The sequence below is a fragment of the Phaethon lepturus genome, unplaced genomic scaffold, assembly GCF_000687285.1.
Source record: "Phaethon lepturus isolate BGI_N335 unplaced genomic scaffold, ASM68728v1 scaffold32949, whole genome shotgun sequence".
In the NCBI taxonomy this organism is placed as follows: Eukaryota; Metazoa; Chordata; class Aves; order Phaethontiformes; family Phaethontidae; genus Phaethon; species Phaethon lepturus.
Genome location: NW_010563337.1, coordinates 645 through 15,590, shown reverse-complemented (window position 1 = coordinate 15,590; position 14,946 = coordinate 645). Strand labels below are relative to the sequence as shown.

The 14,946-nt window shown below is 46.5% G+C and overlaps 1 protein-coding gene across 1 annotated transcript; it reads right to left on the bottom strand.

Moving 5' to 3' along the window:
* Positions 1–275: 275 nt before the first annotated feature.
* On the bottom strand, positions 276–13,448 carry CRAT (carnitine O-acetyltransferase). The gene is made up of 14 exons (XM_010294548.1): positions 13,305–13,448; positions 11,645–11,908; positions 11,043–11,161; positions 8,746–8,799; positions 7,575–7,740; positions 6,814–6,988; positions 6,141–6,319; positions 5,000–5,100; positions 4,424–4,543; positions 3,816–3,938; positions 3,327–3,462; positions 2,789–2,851; positions 2,149–2,286; positions 276–1,580 (listed from the first exon to the last, which is right to left on the bottom strand). The coding sequence occupies exons 1-14, from the start codon at positions 13,446–13,448 to the stop codon at positions 1,365–1,367; spliced, it is 1,998 nt and encodes a 665-aa protein (XP_010292850.1). The 3' UTR covers positions 276–1,364.
* Between the last annotated feature and the right edge of the window lie 1,498 nt (positions 13,449–14,946).

Sequence of the window (14,946 nt, the reverse complement as noted above, 5' to 3'; positions counted from 1 at the left end):
CAGAATAGAACTGGCACAAATCTGAGTAACAGGGCAGTAAGAAAAAAAACTCCCAAGAGTGGCAGAAAAGGTGCTGTACTGTTACTGCAGGAACAATGGCTGCCACAGTGGGCAAACATCTACAGTGCCCGCATTTTCTCAGCTTTCTTCCTGCTTTTCAAGATTTTCTGCCTTATTAAAGCAGTGTGATGTGAAAGCAGCATGATTCTGCAGCTGTTCTTTCTCTGGCTCTAACAGATTTGAACTTTGTGGGCCAGAAATGGAAGTATGTTCTGGAGTTCCTAATCAGAAACATTCGTATTGGTCCACAACTTAGGCATGACACATTATGCACAAATACGTTGTTTCTGAAAGCAAGGTATAAAACCAAATTTGGTTAACATGTGCCCTGAAGGAGACTAGGCATGTGGCCTTCTGGCTAGTAAACAGAAGGTCAGCTTCTGTTTCTTTTCCTCAATTCCCAAGAAAGGTACAATGAAAGGTTCTGCTAAATGCATAGGCAATCCCTTCTCATATCCGCAAACGTTAAGGTACATAAAGCCAAACCTAGCAAAACCTGTGTGAGTTTTGTGGAAGCTTTGTGGGGAAAAAGGTTTACACTGAGCCTGAAGATCAATGGCTAGGACCACAACAGCAAGCTTAACAAAGAGCCCAGAACAACAACAACAAAAACTCACCTTAGTATGTAGCAAATTATATTCTGTTGTTAATAGGGTCAGTGCAACAGAAAGGAGATCCCAGCATCCTAAAATGAGGGGAAGGGAACATTCCCAGGCCTGTAAAGCATGTAATGGTTGGAGTGCCTGGGATAAGTGGAGCAGTGCAGTCTAATGAGACTGGATCTGCTCTGACATAAGAACTTCTTTTTCCCCTTGCCAAATGTCAATGGTGACGTTTTGTTGGAGTAGCAGAAAAATCTTCAGTCAAGTTTGGAAGATGCTGCACTCCTCAGAAGACTAAACCAGCAAAAAGACTCGGTCTTACAGTAGTTCCATCATATAATAAACATTCCCTGCTTTTCCCAGAGAACTACCTTCCTCACCAGATGGATTTAGATACTGATAAGGACTGTGCTTTCTGTCTTCCTTTACACTAAGTTCCATAAAAATCATATTTCAGTCCTCTTTGAGGACAGGAAGGTGCACTTTGCATTGATGGCAGAGGACCCGTCAGTTCTACTTTGGCATAAGACAATGTTTCCTCTCGCCACTAGTATCTGTGGATGACTATTCTGTAACCTCTTGCTGAAAACAAATAGGTTCCAGTCAGGGGAAGCTGTCCCCTCAGTTGTTTTCTGAGGAACTGGGAACTTCAGTGCATGACGGATAGCCCCTTTAGTTGGGGGCTAGCATCATGTTTGCCTCTTACAGTTTGGATTTGGGAGTGGACTGGAGCAAGATCCTCATGTCTAGCAGTGCTTTCTCAAGATAATGTGCCATGCGGGCTGCATTTGTGTCAGCACAGCTGTTGAATGCTGAAATTGCAAAGTTAATGTGTTCATCCATAGGGTTGTAACAGATTCCATAGCCATCTGGAACCACAGGACCAAAACACATCACACAGTCTGTCTTTGCTGGGACCTGTGGAGACAATGTGATTAAAAACTTCTAAGCAGATAGAGAGAAATGTAGCCATCAAATACTGACAGTGCTGTCAACCACAGAAGAAACTGCCATCTGATGAAAATGCTCCAGAAGAAGGCCTTTTTGATCAGACCCACCTACCACCATACATGCGGGATTCTGCCCTTTCGTAGCGATGCGTTTTCCAATATGTTTGCAAAGGAGTACTTCTCCCCAAGATAAGCTTGTAATAAGTCACAAGCAGAACTGTATCAGTAGGAATCACAGCACAGTAGAGGAATGTAAAGCCATTCTGGCAGCTAACTTTGATATCACTTGTAGGTAGACACCAAACACTTCTGGTGATCTTGGCCTTAGTTATGCTGGTGTTCTACAGGGTTGAAAGAGACTGTGGCAGCTATAAGATCAGATCTACAGTTTTATGGGATTGATAGCAGGCTTAAAAGTCTCTGTCCCCAGATGAAGATTAGTTTCTAACAGAATGAAATGAAGGAGAAATGCTGAGAAGAAAGGTAATGAAAATGAACAAAGAGAGCATTTCTGTCTTTGCTCAGATGAGTCCTACCTGGCTGGTTGAGAGATTGAAGTGCATTGCAACAGCATATGCTGTGTCCATGAACAGTTCAGGCATGCTCACTAGGTCCTCAATAGCTTGAAGCTTCAAGCCCAAGAGGTGGCGGTCTATTGCATTGCCCCTTATTGCCTGTAAGGAAGAAAGACTAGATGAAAGCCTGTTTAGCAGGCAAGCGAGCAAAACTATCAATTTCTTTGGGTTAAAGAAAAAAACACTTTTAAAAATCATTAAATGTTTAAAGTTAGAAGGAAACTAGATCTTGCTTTTATGACCAATAGTCAGTTTTGTTTGTACGGACTATGAAATTAAACACACCAGTGGAACCAACCCTACAGTTTAAGAAGTGCTCATACAAATTTGGCATTTATCAGCAACAATGACAGTGAGAACTGAAGCTATTTTCATACTTGATTCTATCCTTTAGGTTGGTCACAAGCAACACAAACCACTATCTAGAAAGAAAGCATTCAGTCCATGGCCGAGAGCACTGTCAGATCAGAGTTAGCCCTGTGCAACAGCACTAATGGCCACATAGCTATGCCAGCAGAGAAAGCTCTTAAGGTCTCATCTTTCACCAGAATCTTCATTTGCTATGTAAAACCCCAACTCTGGCTACATAGAGGACACTCACCATATCGGTGTATTCCCTGTGGGCCTGGGTAGCTCTCCTCAGCAAGTCTGCTTTCTCCTGGTCCTGAGAACACACAGATCTGTCTTAAGTTTTTCTGCAGAGTAGAAAACCTCGTTTTGGCTGTTCCTCTAGGACGGAGGGCATTTCTGCCTTGTATGTCTCTACTAGACTAATTTTTAGATTTAATTTTTCAATCATTTTATTTGGCTGCATTAGTTCATTCTGAATGGAGTTCTCCATTCATCAGTAGTAGCAGAACTTATTTTGGGTAGCTAAACAGACTTTTAGAAGGGACATACTACTTTTTGGTGGGATTAGAAATGCCCACATGTTGTTTCCCACGCTTTCAATACATGTGAAAGAAGTCAAATGAAACCCAAGGTGTGTGACTATATACTCCAAGCTATGTTTTAGCTCAACTTCATATCAGGTGCAGTTATGCTTAACTGAAACCAGCTGACTTAGGGTTAGCCAAATAAGTAGCTCTCCTCTTTTTCTGGAGTGGAGTTCTCTTACTCCACTTCTTTGAGAGCCTCACCGATTTGTCAGGGCTGTCCATTGATTGCACAAACTTCAGAGAGTCTACAGAAGTGGAGCGGATGGTGTCTGTGCGTCCCAGGTGGAACATTCTTAGCGATGCACTCTCATATGTGGCACAGGCATGGCCATACATCCTGGAGGACGGAGAAGAAAGTCACAGAAGTGAGTCTGTCCTGAGAGGAATGGCCTCTTGTGAAGCAGAAGAACTTGGGAAGGGGAGGACTTTATGTGAGTGAGTCCCACTGACAGCTGACTTCTGATGCTTCCTTAGTAGGACTGGACACACACAGAGGGGTTAATCTCACCTGTTGCATGGCAGCTGCCACAAGTGAGATTGGCTGTTCAGCCCCGGTGCGTGGGGAAAACGTGGGACTTCGGAAGCAGCCCACAGCAGCCTGCGAGAGGCTTGTCTGTGACACCTTTATCAAGTTCACATATCTGAGTCTGATGGTGAAGACGCTGAGAAGCTACCTATTGGTGGCTGTACCTGTAATATGCGAGCTGCAAGGCCAGCTGGATAAAAGCATCAGGACTTATCTTCTCTGACTTGGGGAAGGTTTTCCCAAATTGATGAAAGACCATGACTTTGACATCCAGGTCTTCGACCATTCTGCAAGGAAAGAAAGAGGAAGAGTTCCTTTGTCTGTTGCTTGTTCTTGTAACATAAAGGTATGGATTTCGCTTTCACAAGGCTCAGCGAGAACTTGCTATTTGGATCTGATCTATGCAGGGACAGAGAGCGCGCTCAGTCAGACACAGACTTACCCGGGAGATGAGCTTTTTTGGCCACTACTGAGAATCTTCACCATGTTAGATGGGCTTGTGTGTCCGTGTGTGTTTATGCTCTTGTATGCCTAGGTAGATCTAGTAAAGCCTTGTTCTTTCTCAGTGAAGTGTGATGGATCAGCAGTTACTCCCTTCCAGCACCTTTGACTTGATTCCTGGCAGGTGACTTTACTGTGCTTTTCAGCTAGGTTCAGTGTTGTTGACTGTCAGTGTCAACTGGGAAAGCCTCATTTAAACCACTGACAGATTCCAAAGGGAGACCTGAATTACTCAGTCACTCACCAGACCTTCATACTGCTTCATACTTACATGTTGAGGTTCTGCTTTGCTTTCTCTATGTCATTCTTGATTTCTGGGGTGATGTTAAACCGCAGCTTTTTCGGCATTGGCAAAGGAATCATGGGCGATCTTACCAGCTCAGGTTTCTTCCTGCATAGAGAAATGATTATGTTTAACTAGACCTTTAACATGAGGCTTAGCTAAGCACACCAGAGCCTGGGTAGAAATGCACAGGAGATCTTCCCTAACACCTTGTATCACTAGTCACAGGCTGAAAAAATCTTCATAGTGCCATGATAGTGTTTTTTGAAGGGTATGAATGAAATGTCTTCTGCCCAAAAGAAACACCTCTCCTAGGCAAAAGTCCTGTTCACTCTGAACAGTGCAATTCCCTGAGAAAGGAAGTGGTAGCAAAACTTATCAGAGTAGCTTGGCCACTCAATTCTCATCACGAATACAAGAACTGCAGTACCTAATGAGCATACCACTACCCTTTCTCCAGAACAAATTGCTGGGAGGTGAGCTGTGAAGAGGCATATTCTTGGGGAGCAGGTGGTTTAAAAACTATCTCCAATGCTGAGGAAAATTAGAGGAGGCAGGACTCACGTGTACTCCACGATGTGATCCAGAAGAGCAACAATGGGTGGGCCTTCTGAGGGAGCATGCTCATACACAAGACCACAGGAGCCATCTTCAGCAATGATGAACTATGAGAGAAGCACGAGAGGAGAGTGTTGAAGAGGGACATCCAGTGTGTGAAGCAGGAGCTATCCAGAGAGATCTTAGTATCTCACTGCTTTGTATCAGAATGGACAGTGATCCTATCCTTGTGCACTGGAAAGGTAACACAGAGTCTCATCTAGTAGAACAGCAATGGAAGCCTTTCAGGAGGCCTTGAAGATCTGAGACCACTGTTACAGTTTTGCAAAATTAACTGGCTAAGAATGTGCCTGATAGATATACTGGTGCTCAGTGTCCTGGTAATACAGAGTGGTTCAATGGGTTTGATTTACTTAGATGCACACAATACAGGAATAACATTACCATGTGCTGGCTTACCCTTACTTTTCAATTAGCTGGAACATCTCAACTTTATCCTATCAATGAAGAGTTCCAAACAGGGACAAAATAGCTGAATACATCATGAAGAGTTCAGCAGATATGAGAAGAAACTTTTAAAGCACCATCGCTACTATCCATGAGCCAGGATATTCCAACTAATGAAGGAGAAGCTTGAATAGCAGCTGCTGTTGAAGGCTCTTGACAGGACTGAATGGAGAAGAGATCAGAGGGATGCCATGGGATGGCAGCTGATGTTTGAAAAAACAAAACAAAAAGCCATCAGGCAGCTTCTGGCAGAAACAGGAAAAGTGACAAGCCCAGAGGAGATACAAGGAACAGACCTCCCTATGTTTGGGCTGCCTCCAAGCAGACAAGGCATTGTTCACCACAAGCAGAAAACTGATTTACAAGGAACACAAAGAACTGCTAAACTGAAAAAGCATGAGTAGAGGCAGTAAAAGAAACAGAAGTCCCTGAGGCAGGAACGAGTGCTAGAGGTGACTGCAAAGGAAACCACAGGATCTCATACTGTCAGCCACTACACCTTGTCTCCCCTATTTCTCCACTCTCTTGATATAACTTTCCTGCAAAAGGTTTCTGTGATTTCTTGGACTTTCGTAGTCTCAGGAAAAAGCATCTCCTCCAAACCTATGTCTTCAAGCATCTTTAGAGCATCAGCACTTACTTGAAGGGTTTTGTCGAACCATCGATTCCCACTGTTCCAGCGACTGCCTCCGCCATGCAGCATCTGAGCAGCCACACGGCTCTTGTAGATGTCCTCAGACACCCGTGGCATAGGTGCATCAAGGCAGACAGTGCAAATGCTCTTCTCAATTGTACGCACAGATTCCTTGTTGGTCTTATCTGGGAGAGAAATGAACAGCAAGTAAGAAACAGGAGTTGAAAAACTTGCATTTTAATTGGAGGGAGATTTAAATTTGAAAGAGCAGGTTTGAAGGACCATGGGTGCTTGCATTCCCATTGTACTTCAATGCAATGTTGGTCATTTAGGGGTATATACAGTAATAAGATTGTAGCCAGCTGGGCCGCTACAGATGCAAGCATGCTACATTCACCCTCCTTTTTTCATGTTTTGTACAGCCCACCCATTTGCAAGGAAACAAACTCTTAAGTTCAGGTCTAACAAACCAAGCTTCAGATTTCACCTGTGTACCTTCCAAAACAGAAATAACAATACTTTGCAATGAAATCAAGTTGCTGCTTTGAGGTAGAAAGCTCATGTTATCTGTCCGGGACAAACTTCCAAAGGAAAAAACTGAGCAGAGCACAGCAGTGAGGCTGGTAGTTAACGCATTCGTGGTGTTTGTTAGCACTTGCATGTCAGGGGCTCTACAGACCTTTCAGAAGGTTGTTGTAGGCTTTTGCCCAGCTGTTTCGGTGGTTGGTGGTGAGGATCCCGATAGGTTCTTTGTTTGTTTGGAGGGAGGTGTTCCATATCTTCTCCAGCTGAATGAAGAGCTGGTCGGTGGTAAGGGGACTTCCGTCACTGTTGTAAACATCCAGCTCAAAGAACTGAAGGTGTGAAGAGCAGACAAGGACAGAGACAGAACGAGAGATCTTTATTGTCCAGCCCCGGAAACAGGGAACAGCCACCTTGAGGAGGTAAGACCTGATCTAAGAACTTAGCTTGTAAGCAGACCTTTGAAAGATGCTTAGAATTGAGGGACCCAAGTCCAACGTCCCTTGCAGGGCATAAATACAGTCCAGGTTTTAAGCACCTCAGAAACCATGGTAATGAGGGCCAAAACACGAGTAATTCCTATTTCTGAGGCTCATCCATGGTGGTAGTTTGTTATCCAATTTCCACTTACAGTTTCCAATTCCAGACATGATCTCCGGGCTTTAGGAGACAGGAATTGCAGGGACAAGAAACAGAGAAGAGCATTTTTCTGCCTCATAGTCTGTTGCTCACATAAGGCAATCCCAGCTGTTGGCTAACTAAGGCCAAAGGGGATAAAGGAAGCAAGAATGAACTCCTGGTGAGGCAAACCTTGTGGCCAGAGACTTTTCTGTTATTCCTTTTCCTCTGGACCACAGCTAGCTGAAAGGGACACCCACATCTAAAGGATCCTCCTCGAAAGCTCAGGAGATGCTATACCTGGAAGTTATGAACCACTGTGATGTGTCTGGACTGCTTTTTGCCTTTGGCATAGTTGACAATGGAGTCCCGCTTGGGCCCGGGAATGCGGCAGGATGAGAGGATCTGGTAGTACTGGTTCATGCAGAGGGGCTTCCCACCCATGTACTCCACTGGGAGGGTTTCACTGGAGACACAGCAAGGTAAGGAAGAAGGGGAAGAGAAAACACAGCAGTGAGAAAGCCTGCACTCCTCACACAAGACAGGCACAGGCTCAGCCATGCAGGTCTTGTCACTCGCTCCTAGCAAGACCTAAATGTGTTGGTGCTGGCGGTATAAAAAAGGGGCCATCCTTCCTCATTCCTACCAGCTTTTTTAGTAGGGGCTACAAAAAATGTCTGTTTGCCAGCCTTTCATTTTGAAAGGGGAAAAACACTAGGTCTCTGGACCTACTACATAGCTTAGCATACACTATGTTGTCTGCAGAGGAGAATCCAGAGTACAGTATACTGGGAGATGTATTGTTTCCAGTGAAATAGCAGAAAGAGGTTTTCAGCTATAATGTTGAGCAGTGGGTGTGTGATGTGCTATCTATGACTTGTGGGACTCAATCGATCATTTGAGCAGTCATATTCCAACTACACTTCTCATGGTTGGCACCGAGCCTTGTCTGAATTTGGATGTAAAGGTGTGATATTGGGAATGTGTTGATAAACATACTTTTGGAATATAAATAAGACATGTTCAGCAGAGGTTTGTTGGTGATCAGAAGAAAATGGGTAGGGAGAAACAAGTTTCTTTAGAGCTCATACTGTCTAGCTGGGAGCTGAGAAACATCAGAAACCCAAAAGGAGAGAAACAAATTCCTGCTGCCTGAGCTGTAACTTGTTCTGTGGGCAAACAAAAGTATGTAGCTCCACTGGACTGTCAGTCACGCTCACTCCCTCTAAGCATGTATATGTGCCAATGAAAGTATTAAGGTAAACAAAGAACATGAAGAAAGAAAAGTAAATCTGCTTTTTTTCCAGTGGTGGTGACCTTGGCAGTGAGCAGTGATGTTGATTACAATATCTCTTTTCAAGTATGTGCTGTCTACTCCTGGCTCTCTATTTGGAAGGGAGATTTACTGACGAGGCTCAGCCTGCCTATGACAGTAAGGACACGTGAGAAGTCAGGAGGGTCACTAACTCACTTGTCAATCATGGTCTTGAAATCCAGGATGCCCTCAATGAGCTTGGCAGCAAACCTGGAAAAATATGAAATGTAACAAGTCGAGATTCAAACACAGAACATCTGGGGCTGAGAAACTAGCTGAGGAGGGCTAACAGAGCTCTCTCTGCTCCTTAGAAAGTTCAGCCTTTCTGCCAAGCCCCTGTTGTGCCCATCTCTGGTTAGCTGATACAGCCACTCTGGGGTTGTTATTTGAGGTTGCTGGATAGTCCTACCATGCAGCACTTTTTCAAAAATGTATCTTACTGTATAACCAAGGCACTCAACAACTTTCAAGAAAGCAGGGTTCAGTCCAGATACATAAATGACCCTCTTAACAGCAGCATTTTTTACTGTCATGTTGGGATGTTATCACATCCTAGTTCTGAGTCTCAGCATTAAAACAGCAGCAAGAAAAGGGGATTTCTGCCCTTCCCTGGCCAGGGGCCACCTCTGAGTTTCAAGCCAAGACACAGCTGTGTCTCCCTGCATCCAAGACTCACCACTGCTTGACTTAGTTCCTACCCAATGAATACTCTGCTGCTAATGCAACTCTTCAGAGCATTCCTTTGGCATTGAGGGATCTGAAACAAACGTAGGCATGGTGCATACTGACACCAAGGTGTTGTGTTTACCAGGATCAACATAAACACTGACAATGCCAACTCCCAGCAGGGAGGGAGGCTGTGACAAGCCACATCAAACTGCTTAGCTTGGGAGTGACAAGTTGGCCTACTCTACCTGGGAGCTCTCGCCCACGCATGGGAAGGAGGAGGCAGGAGGTCACTGTGACAAGAAGCTGCAGTCAGCTGAGCTTCAAAGGCTTTAAAGCAGTATGAGCATTTGGCATTTGCAGCCAGTGTCATCTAGATTTGCTCACCCTACCCATCCCTAGTAAAGATCAAAGGATGTAACTCCAAGAACCTAAGGGCTGTTAAATAAGGCATCCTGCAAAGTAGTTTTAAATTAAAATTTCCCAGCCTTACTGCAAAACCTGAGGCAGTAAAACAGCTGGGAAACAACAGTGAGAGAGACATGTGTGCCCCTCCAGAGAGCAGACAGCCTGGGAGCAGAGTTAGGGCTTGAGGGGGAGACGAGGGAGAGGTTAGCTGACTGATTTTCAGCCAGCGCTGTTGCCAGATTAAGGAATGGAGAGCTCCACTTTCTAAACTTGCCTTCTGGTTTCCAAAGCTTTAGTCTCAAGCCACACTGTCACGCTTCCTTCTGCAGCTGCAAACTATAGAAAGACACATTTAAATTGTATTTTATGTGGGAGCCCAGATTCTCGTGCAGCTGCTTGATTCCACTGGCTGGGGCACTGGTAGTGCTCCAGATCTTATCTTCTATTTGGATAACTTGAGAGTGAATGATATGAGAAAGAGCTTTCAAAGATGTTTGTCTAGTCTTGCACTGTCCCTGTAAGGCTCACCCTCTGCACCCCTGCTCAGGTGTATCCAAGGCAGTGGAAGGGAGAATTTGTTTTCAGCCTCATAGCTCCCCTGGCTGGTACTTTTGATCTGCCAGAGCAGTGATGACTGGCAACTGTGGCAAAGGTAACCCTGCATAAAGGTCAATGCTAAAGTTTTGCAGGTGGATTTAACGCAGTCGTAGTGGTGGTTAAAAATTAAAGACAGCCCACAAAGAGAGGACATGGCAGGGTTTGATTGCAAGGGAAAACTTGGGGTGGAGAGAGGCTGGTGACTGTTAAGTTTTCCAAACCATGAATCCGCAAGTGGAATGACACAAGAGGGGGGACAGTCCCCTGCAGGAACAGACTGACTGATAGTCCCTGCAGCAGGTTCCCCCATCTCTTTAAACTAGCAAACTCCAGAGCCATTTCTGGTTGGTCTCCCTTACGTGCCTGGGCTAGTTTTTATGCCTCCTTTCACTGCACACACAATCTTAGTGCGTTGTAGTCTTTAGTCTGTCAGATACATCCCTACCAATGCCTCCAGCCAGCAACGTGGCCATCATGCAATGAAGATCTGCACTATTTAGTCCCAGTTTAGTACCTGAACTACTGGACTCTTCCGTTTTCCCTCTTAATGAAATATTTAGTCTGGTGCAACCAAGAGTGTCCTTATAGCCCAGCAGCCTTTCCTTACCTGTACAGCAACAGATAAGTACAACAACAACTCTCCTGCACAGCACAGAGAGCTATCACACTTGGGGACTGCATGCTTATTCCTCTTTCCCAGTCAGCCTGAACACCCTCCTCCCTGTCCAGCAGAGACAGCTTATCCCATCTGAAACCTAGGGGAAGGCAGAAAAGGACTTTACCTGAGCTGTCCTTGTCGATCCAGAAAATCCTGCTTAGGTAAAACCACACCTGGGCTGGAGTGGACCACAACTGGCAGGCGATACTCCAGGTAAGCTGTCTTCAGCCACCAGTCTGAGAGCTGGGACAGAGAAAGGCAACATGCAGGCATGGCGTCTGCTGCTGTTTGACTCAAGCCTGGGTGAATGGTCTCAGCATCCTGCCCCCAGTTCTGTCCCACACTTTGCAAACAAATTGTTTGGGTTTTATGCTTTGCACATGGAAGGGTAGAGGGGGGGTTTGAGCAAGGCAGTAGGGGATCTTGGTGCAGGACTTGAGCAGAGGGTTTCCTTCAACTTCTTGGGGCAACTGTGTGATGCTAACAGGTTAGAGGCCTCAGCAGCCACAGATAGGGTCAGCGACTCCCTGTTCTGCTGTAAATCTCTCTGCTCACCCAAGTCCTGGTGAGGAGCTCACACAGCACAGAGGAGGTTGGCAGCAGACTAGTCATGAAGGTGATGCCATAAAAACACAGGCGCTAGTGGATGCAGCCAGGACATTGGAAAGGTGTGCATCAGACCTCCACCCTCCCTAACCAGAGCCTGAGGCCAGAGTCCCAACCTACCCAGTTCTCTGTTTTCTTGGCTCTTCTCTCCAGGCCTTTCTGCAGCCTCTCCCCAACGCCTCCTGGCTTGCGGAACTCAGCCACCAGCTCCTGTGTGTGGTTCAGCTCCTCCTCGCTGATGATGGGCTGCAGAGCCAGCAGGTAGCGGTCCAGCGTTTGCTGGAGTGGCGGCACAGGGAGGTGGGGAAGTGCTTCCTGATGAAGTTGGAATCTGCCTGGGATCTTGCCTAAAGCTGTCGGCTTCAGCAGGCCGTAGGGCCTGGCCTGCAAAGCACAGAGCACATGTCGAGACAAAACTTCCCCCTGATGTGCACGAGGTAGCAAATAACCTGGATCTGGGAGTCTCCATCCTATCCTCTCTGAGGGCACACAGATGTCTCAGCATGGGAGCAGAGCACACAAAGCACCAATGCAAGGCGCAGGTCTACTGACTGCATGCTAGAGATGGTTGTAGGACATCCAGAAAAGCTGCAAAAGAGAAACTTGATCTCCCAAGATACTGATTCTCAGCTCATCAGAGGAAATGGTGCCAGAATAATGATACATCTCCCTCTCTCTGGGTACCTTCCAGCTGAGAGTCCCCATGTGTTTGACAAAGTCAAACCCTTCCATCCCATGGTAAGTGGGAAGAAAGTAAGTCACGAAAGAAATACTCATCTTACATACTGTCAGAAGCTGTTTTGTTACTTCTTACAACAGCGTAAGGCAAGAAAATTAAGCAGAACCCTTCTGCCAAATCAAACTACCCTTTGGACTTTGAGGAGGCAGAATGTAGCTAAGTTTGGGGCAGGATTAAAACACTGCTTCTCTGACTGGCTGGGGACCGTGAGTCACAAGCGAGGGTCAGGGAAGGACTGGCGGTGATGTGTAGGCCTTGAGGCAATGCTCCTTTTTGCTGGTGAACCTCACAGTTACTGGAAGAACCCAACTATATTAACAGAACCTCTATCCAGTCGTACCAGTGTGGGACTGGTCAAATTACAGGAGCCTTTGGAGAGGGAACAGGGAGAGCTGTTCAGGAAATCGTGGGTGATGCCAACAGGCTCCCAAGAGCCAGTGGGATCATGTGGAAGTGAAAGCCTTAAAAAGCACCATACCATTTCCCCGGGCGGAGAGATGAAACAGAGCAAACCCAATTGCTAACCAGGAAATAAACTTGGCAGTTTTCCCCCAAAAGAATAAGAACATGCTCTTGGGTGAACAGGGTTGAACATCCTTCAGCTTGAAGATGTTTAAATTGTACTCTGGAGGTTTTCAGTTCCCTCTGCTCCTCCCCATCTATTGGATCTGCTGAATCAGACACTCTCTTACAGGACTCCGGACTTTGCATCGTCAGTGTACTGTGGATGCAAAGCCAGGGAGAACATTCCCTTTGATTTCCAAGGCAATGAGAAAACTTAACTGACCTCCCACCTCCTCCCAGTAGTTAAGCACAGAGAAGACAGAGCGAGCTAAATCTGCAAAGTGACAAAGCCTCTGCATGGTGCTGAGCCCCCAGGGAAAATGTCCAATGCTCTCTGAAAGACCTGGCAAGAAAGGTGAGATCAAGGTTTGGAGAAGGAAAGTTAAAAATAAGAGCAGGGGGAATTACTGAAGCATGAAAGAGTGGGGCTGGGAAGAAACGAAGGGTGTTAATCATGGCAGCGTTGGCATACTGTACCTTCTCTGCTTGCTTCTGCTTCCTATCCATGGCTGGTAGGACAGAAAAGATCGTAAACCTCTCCCTCGGCCTGTCTCGGTTTCCTCTTCCACCTGACAATGTGCTGCCCATGCAGGGCGTCACCTCATTAGCAAACTGCCACATGACTGCTCTGATCAGAGGGGTCAAGGCCAGACACAGGCCTGGGAGAGGCAGGGGGTAATCGGGCCACTGGGTTGCATCAACTGCCATGAAAGCGCCTTCTGGGGAGCCCTCCCACGGCAGTGTCAGCCCTGCATTGCCCTATCGGTGCTTGCTGAGCAATACTGTGTGGGCAGCGTCTCTCTCCGATCAATAACTCTGGGCCTCCAGCCATGGCAGAAGTGAAAGTGCTGGGGACATCATTCCCTCAGCCTTTGCGTGGACCAGGAAACTACAGCAGCTGTTGTGAGAGAAGCCTGAACATCAGCCAGGAGAGACTCCAGTTTACATCCTGGAAGGAGATGACACTGTGGGCTGTCACCAGATGGGACAAGCTGCAGGGAGGACTTGTGTGGGAGATTGGGAACTCAGTCCCTTTGCTTAGGCAAAGGTGGCCAGAGTGTGTCAGATGAGGGTGACAGCTCTCCAGCAGGAACTGGACAGTGACCTGGCATCACTGCAGGTGATAGTAGGATTAGTTGGAAATGGGAGCGAATTCAGTTTGGGGCTAATGTGGTGCCTTAATTGCACTCACGCCCCATGCATGTGTGGTCATTATTGCAAGCTGAGACTTTGGGGAGTTCTGGATTGTCAACCCTTAAAAAAAAAAAAAAAAAAAGTATCTCCAAAGCAGGTCAACAACAGAACTGTGCAGTCACAAAGAGTATCACCCCGTCCTTCATGTCTGAGGGGCGGACACGCACAGTCTTCTACATAGCTAAGATCAAGTGTGATGATTCCAAACAAACTGGTTCAGATTTTCCCTGGGGTAACAGTGAAAATCCCAAACCAAATTAATTGAAAACGCTGCATGTTAAAACGTGGAGTGGATTTGTATCCTTCTTCTTTTATGCCCTCTGCTCATTTGGTTTGAGGTCAAACTCAAGTGTTTGGTGCAAGGAGGAATAGTGATCGCAGCTGAACAGAGGAGGCAGCTGGCAGCAAATGGAGCAAAGAGTCCACCTTTCACCACAAGCAACAGGGAAAACGAACACCAGCGGAGAGCGGGGTGTACAGACATGGCCAGCTCGTGGGCTGGCATTGCTCCCGAGCCATGCTCCAGTACAGCAGATGACCTTTTCCAGAGCCTGCAAAGCTGGTGGGAAATCTACCTGCAGCCTGGGGCTGGGGTGCAGGAGGAATTTCACAGCAGTGTCCGATTCCCAGCACGGCCACAACACTTAGTGTCAGATGACAGAGGTTTGTCTTTTTCTTTGCTTTTCAAATTGGAAGCTGGAGACCCCCTCAAGCCCAGAGACAACCACCCCTGCCTGGCTCCTGAGAAAGTGTCTCTGGGAGTGAATCTATCATGTAGCTGCTGTCATCAGGCTCTGCCTCCTCCTCCCCGGGATCAATCAGTGTTTGCAATAAACAGTTGCTAAGACCAGGCGCGGGGCTGACAGCTCTGCAGCGTGTGTAGCCTTCCCCCTGCTTGCAGGGAAAGGTGTGTTTTAAAGGGGAA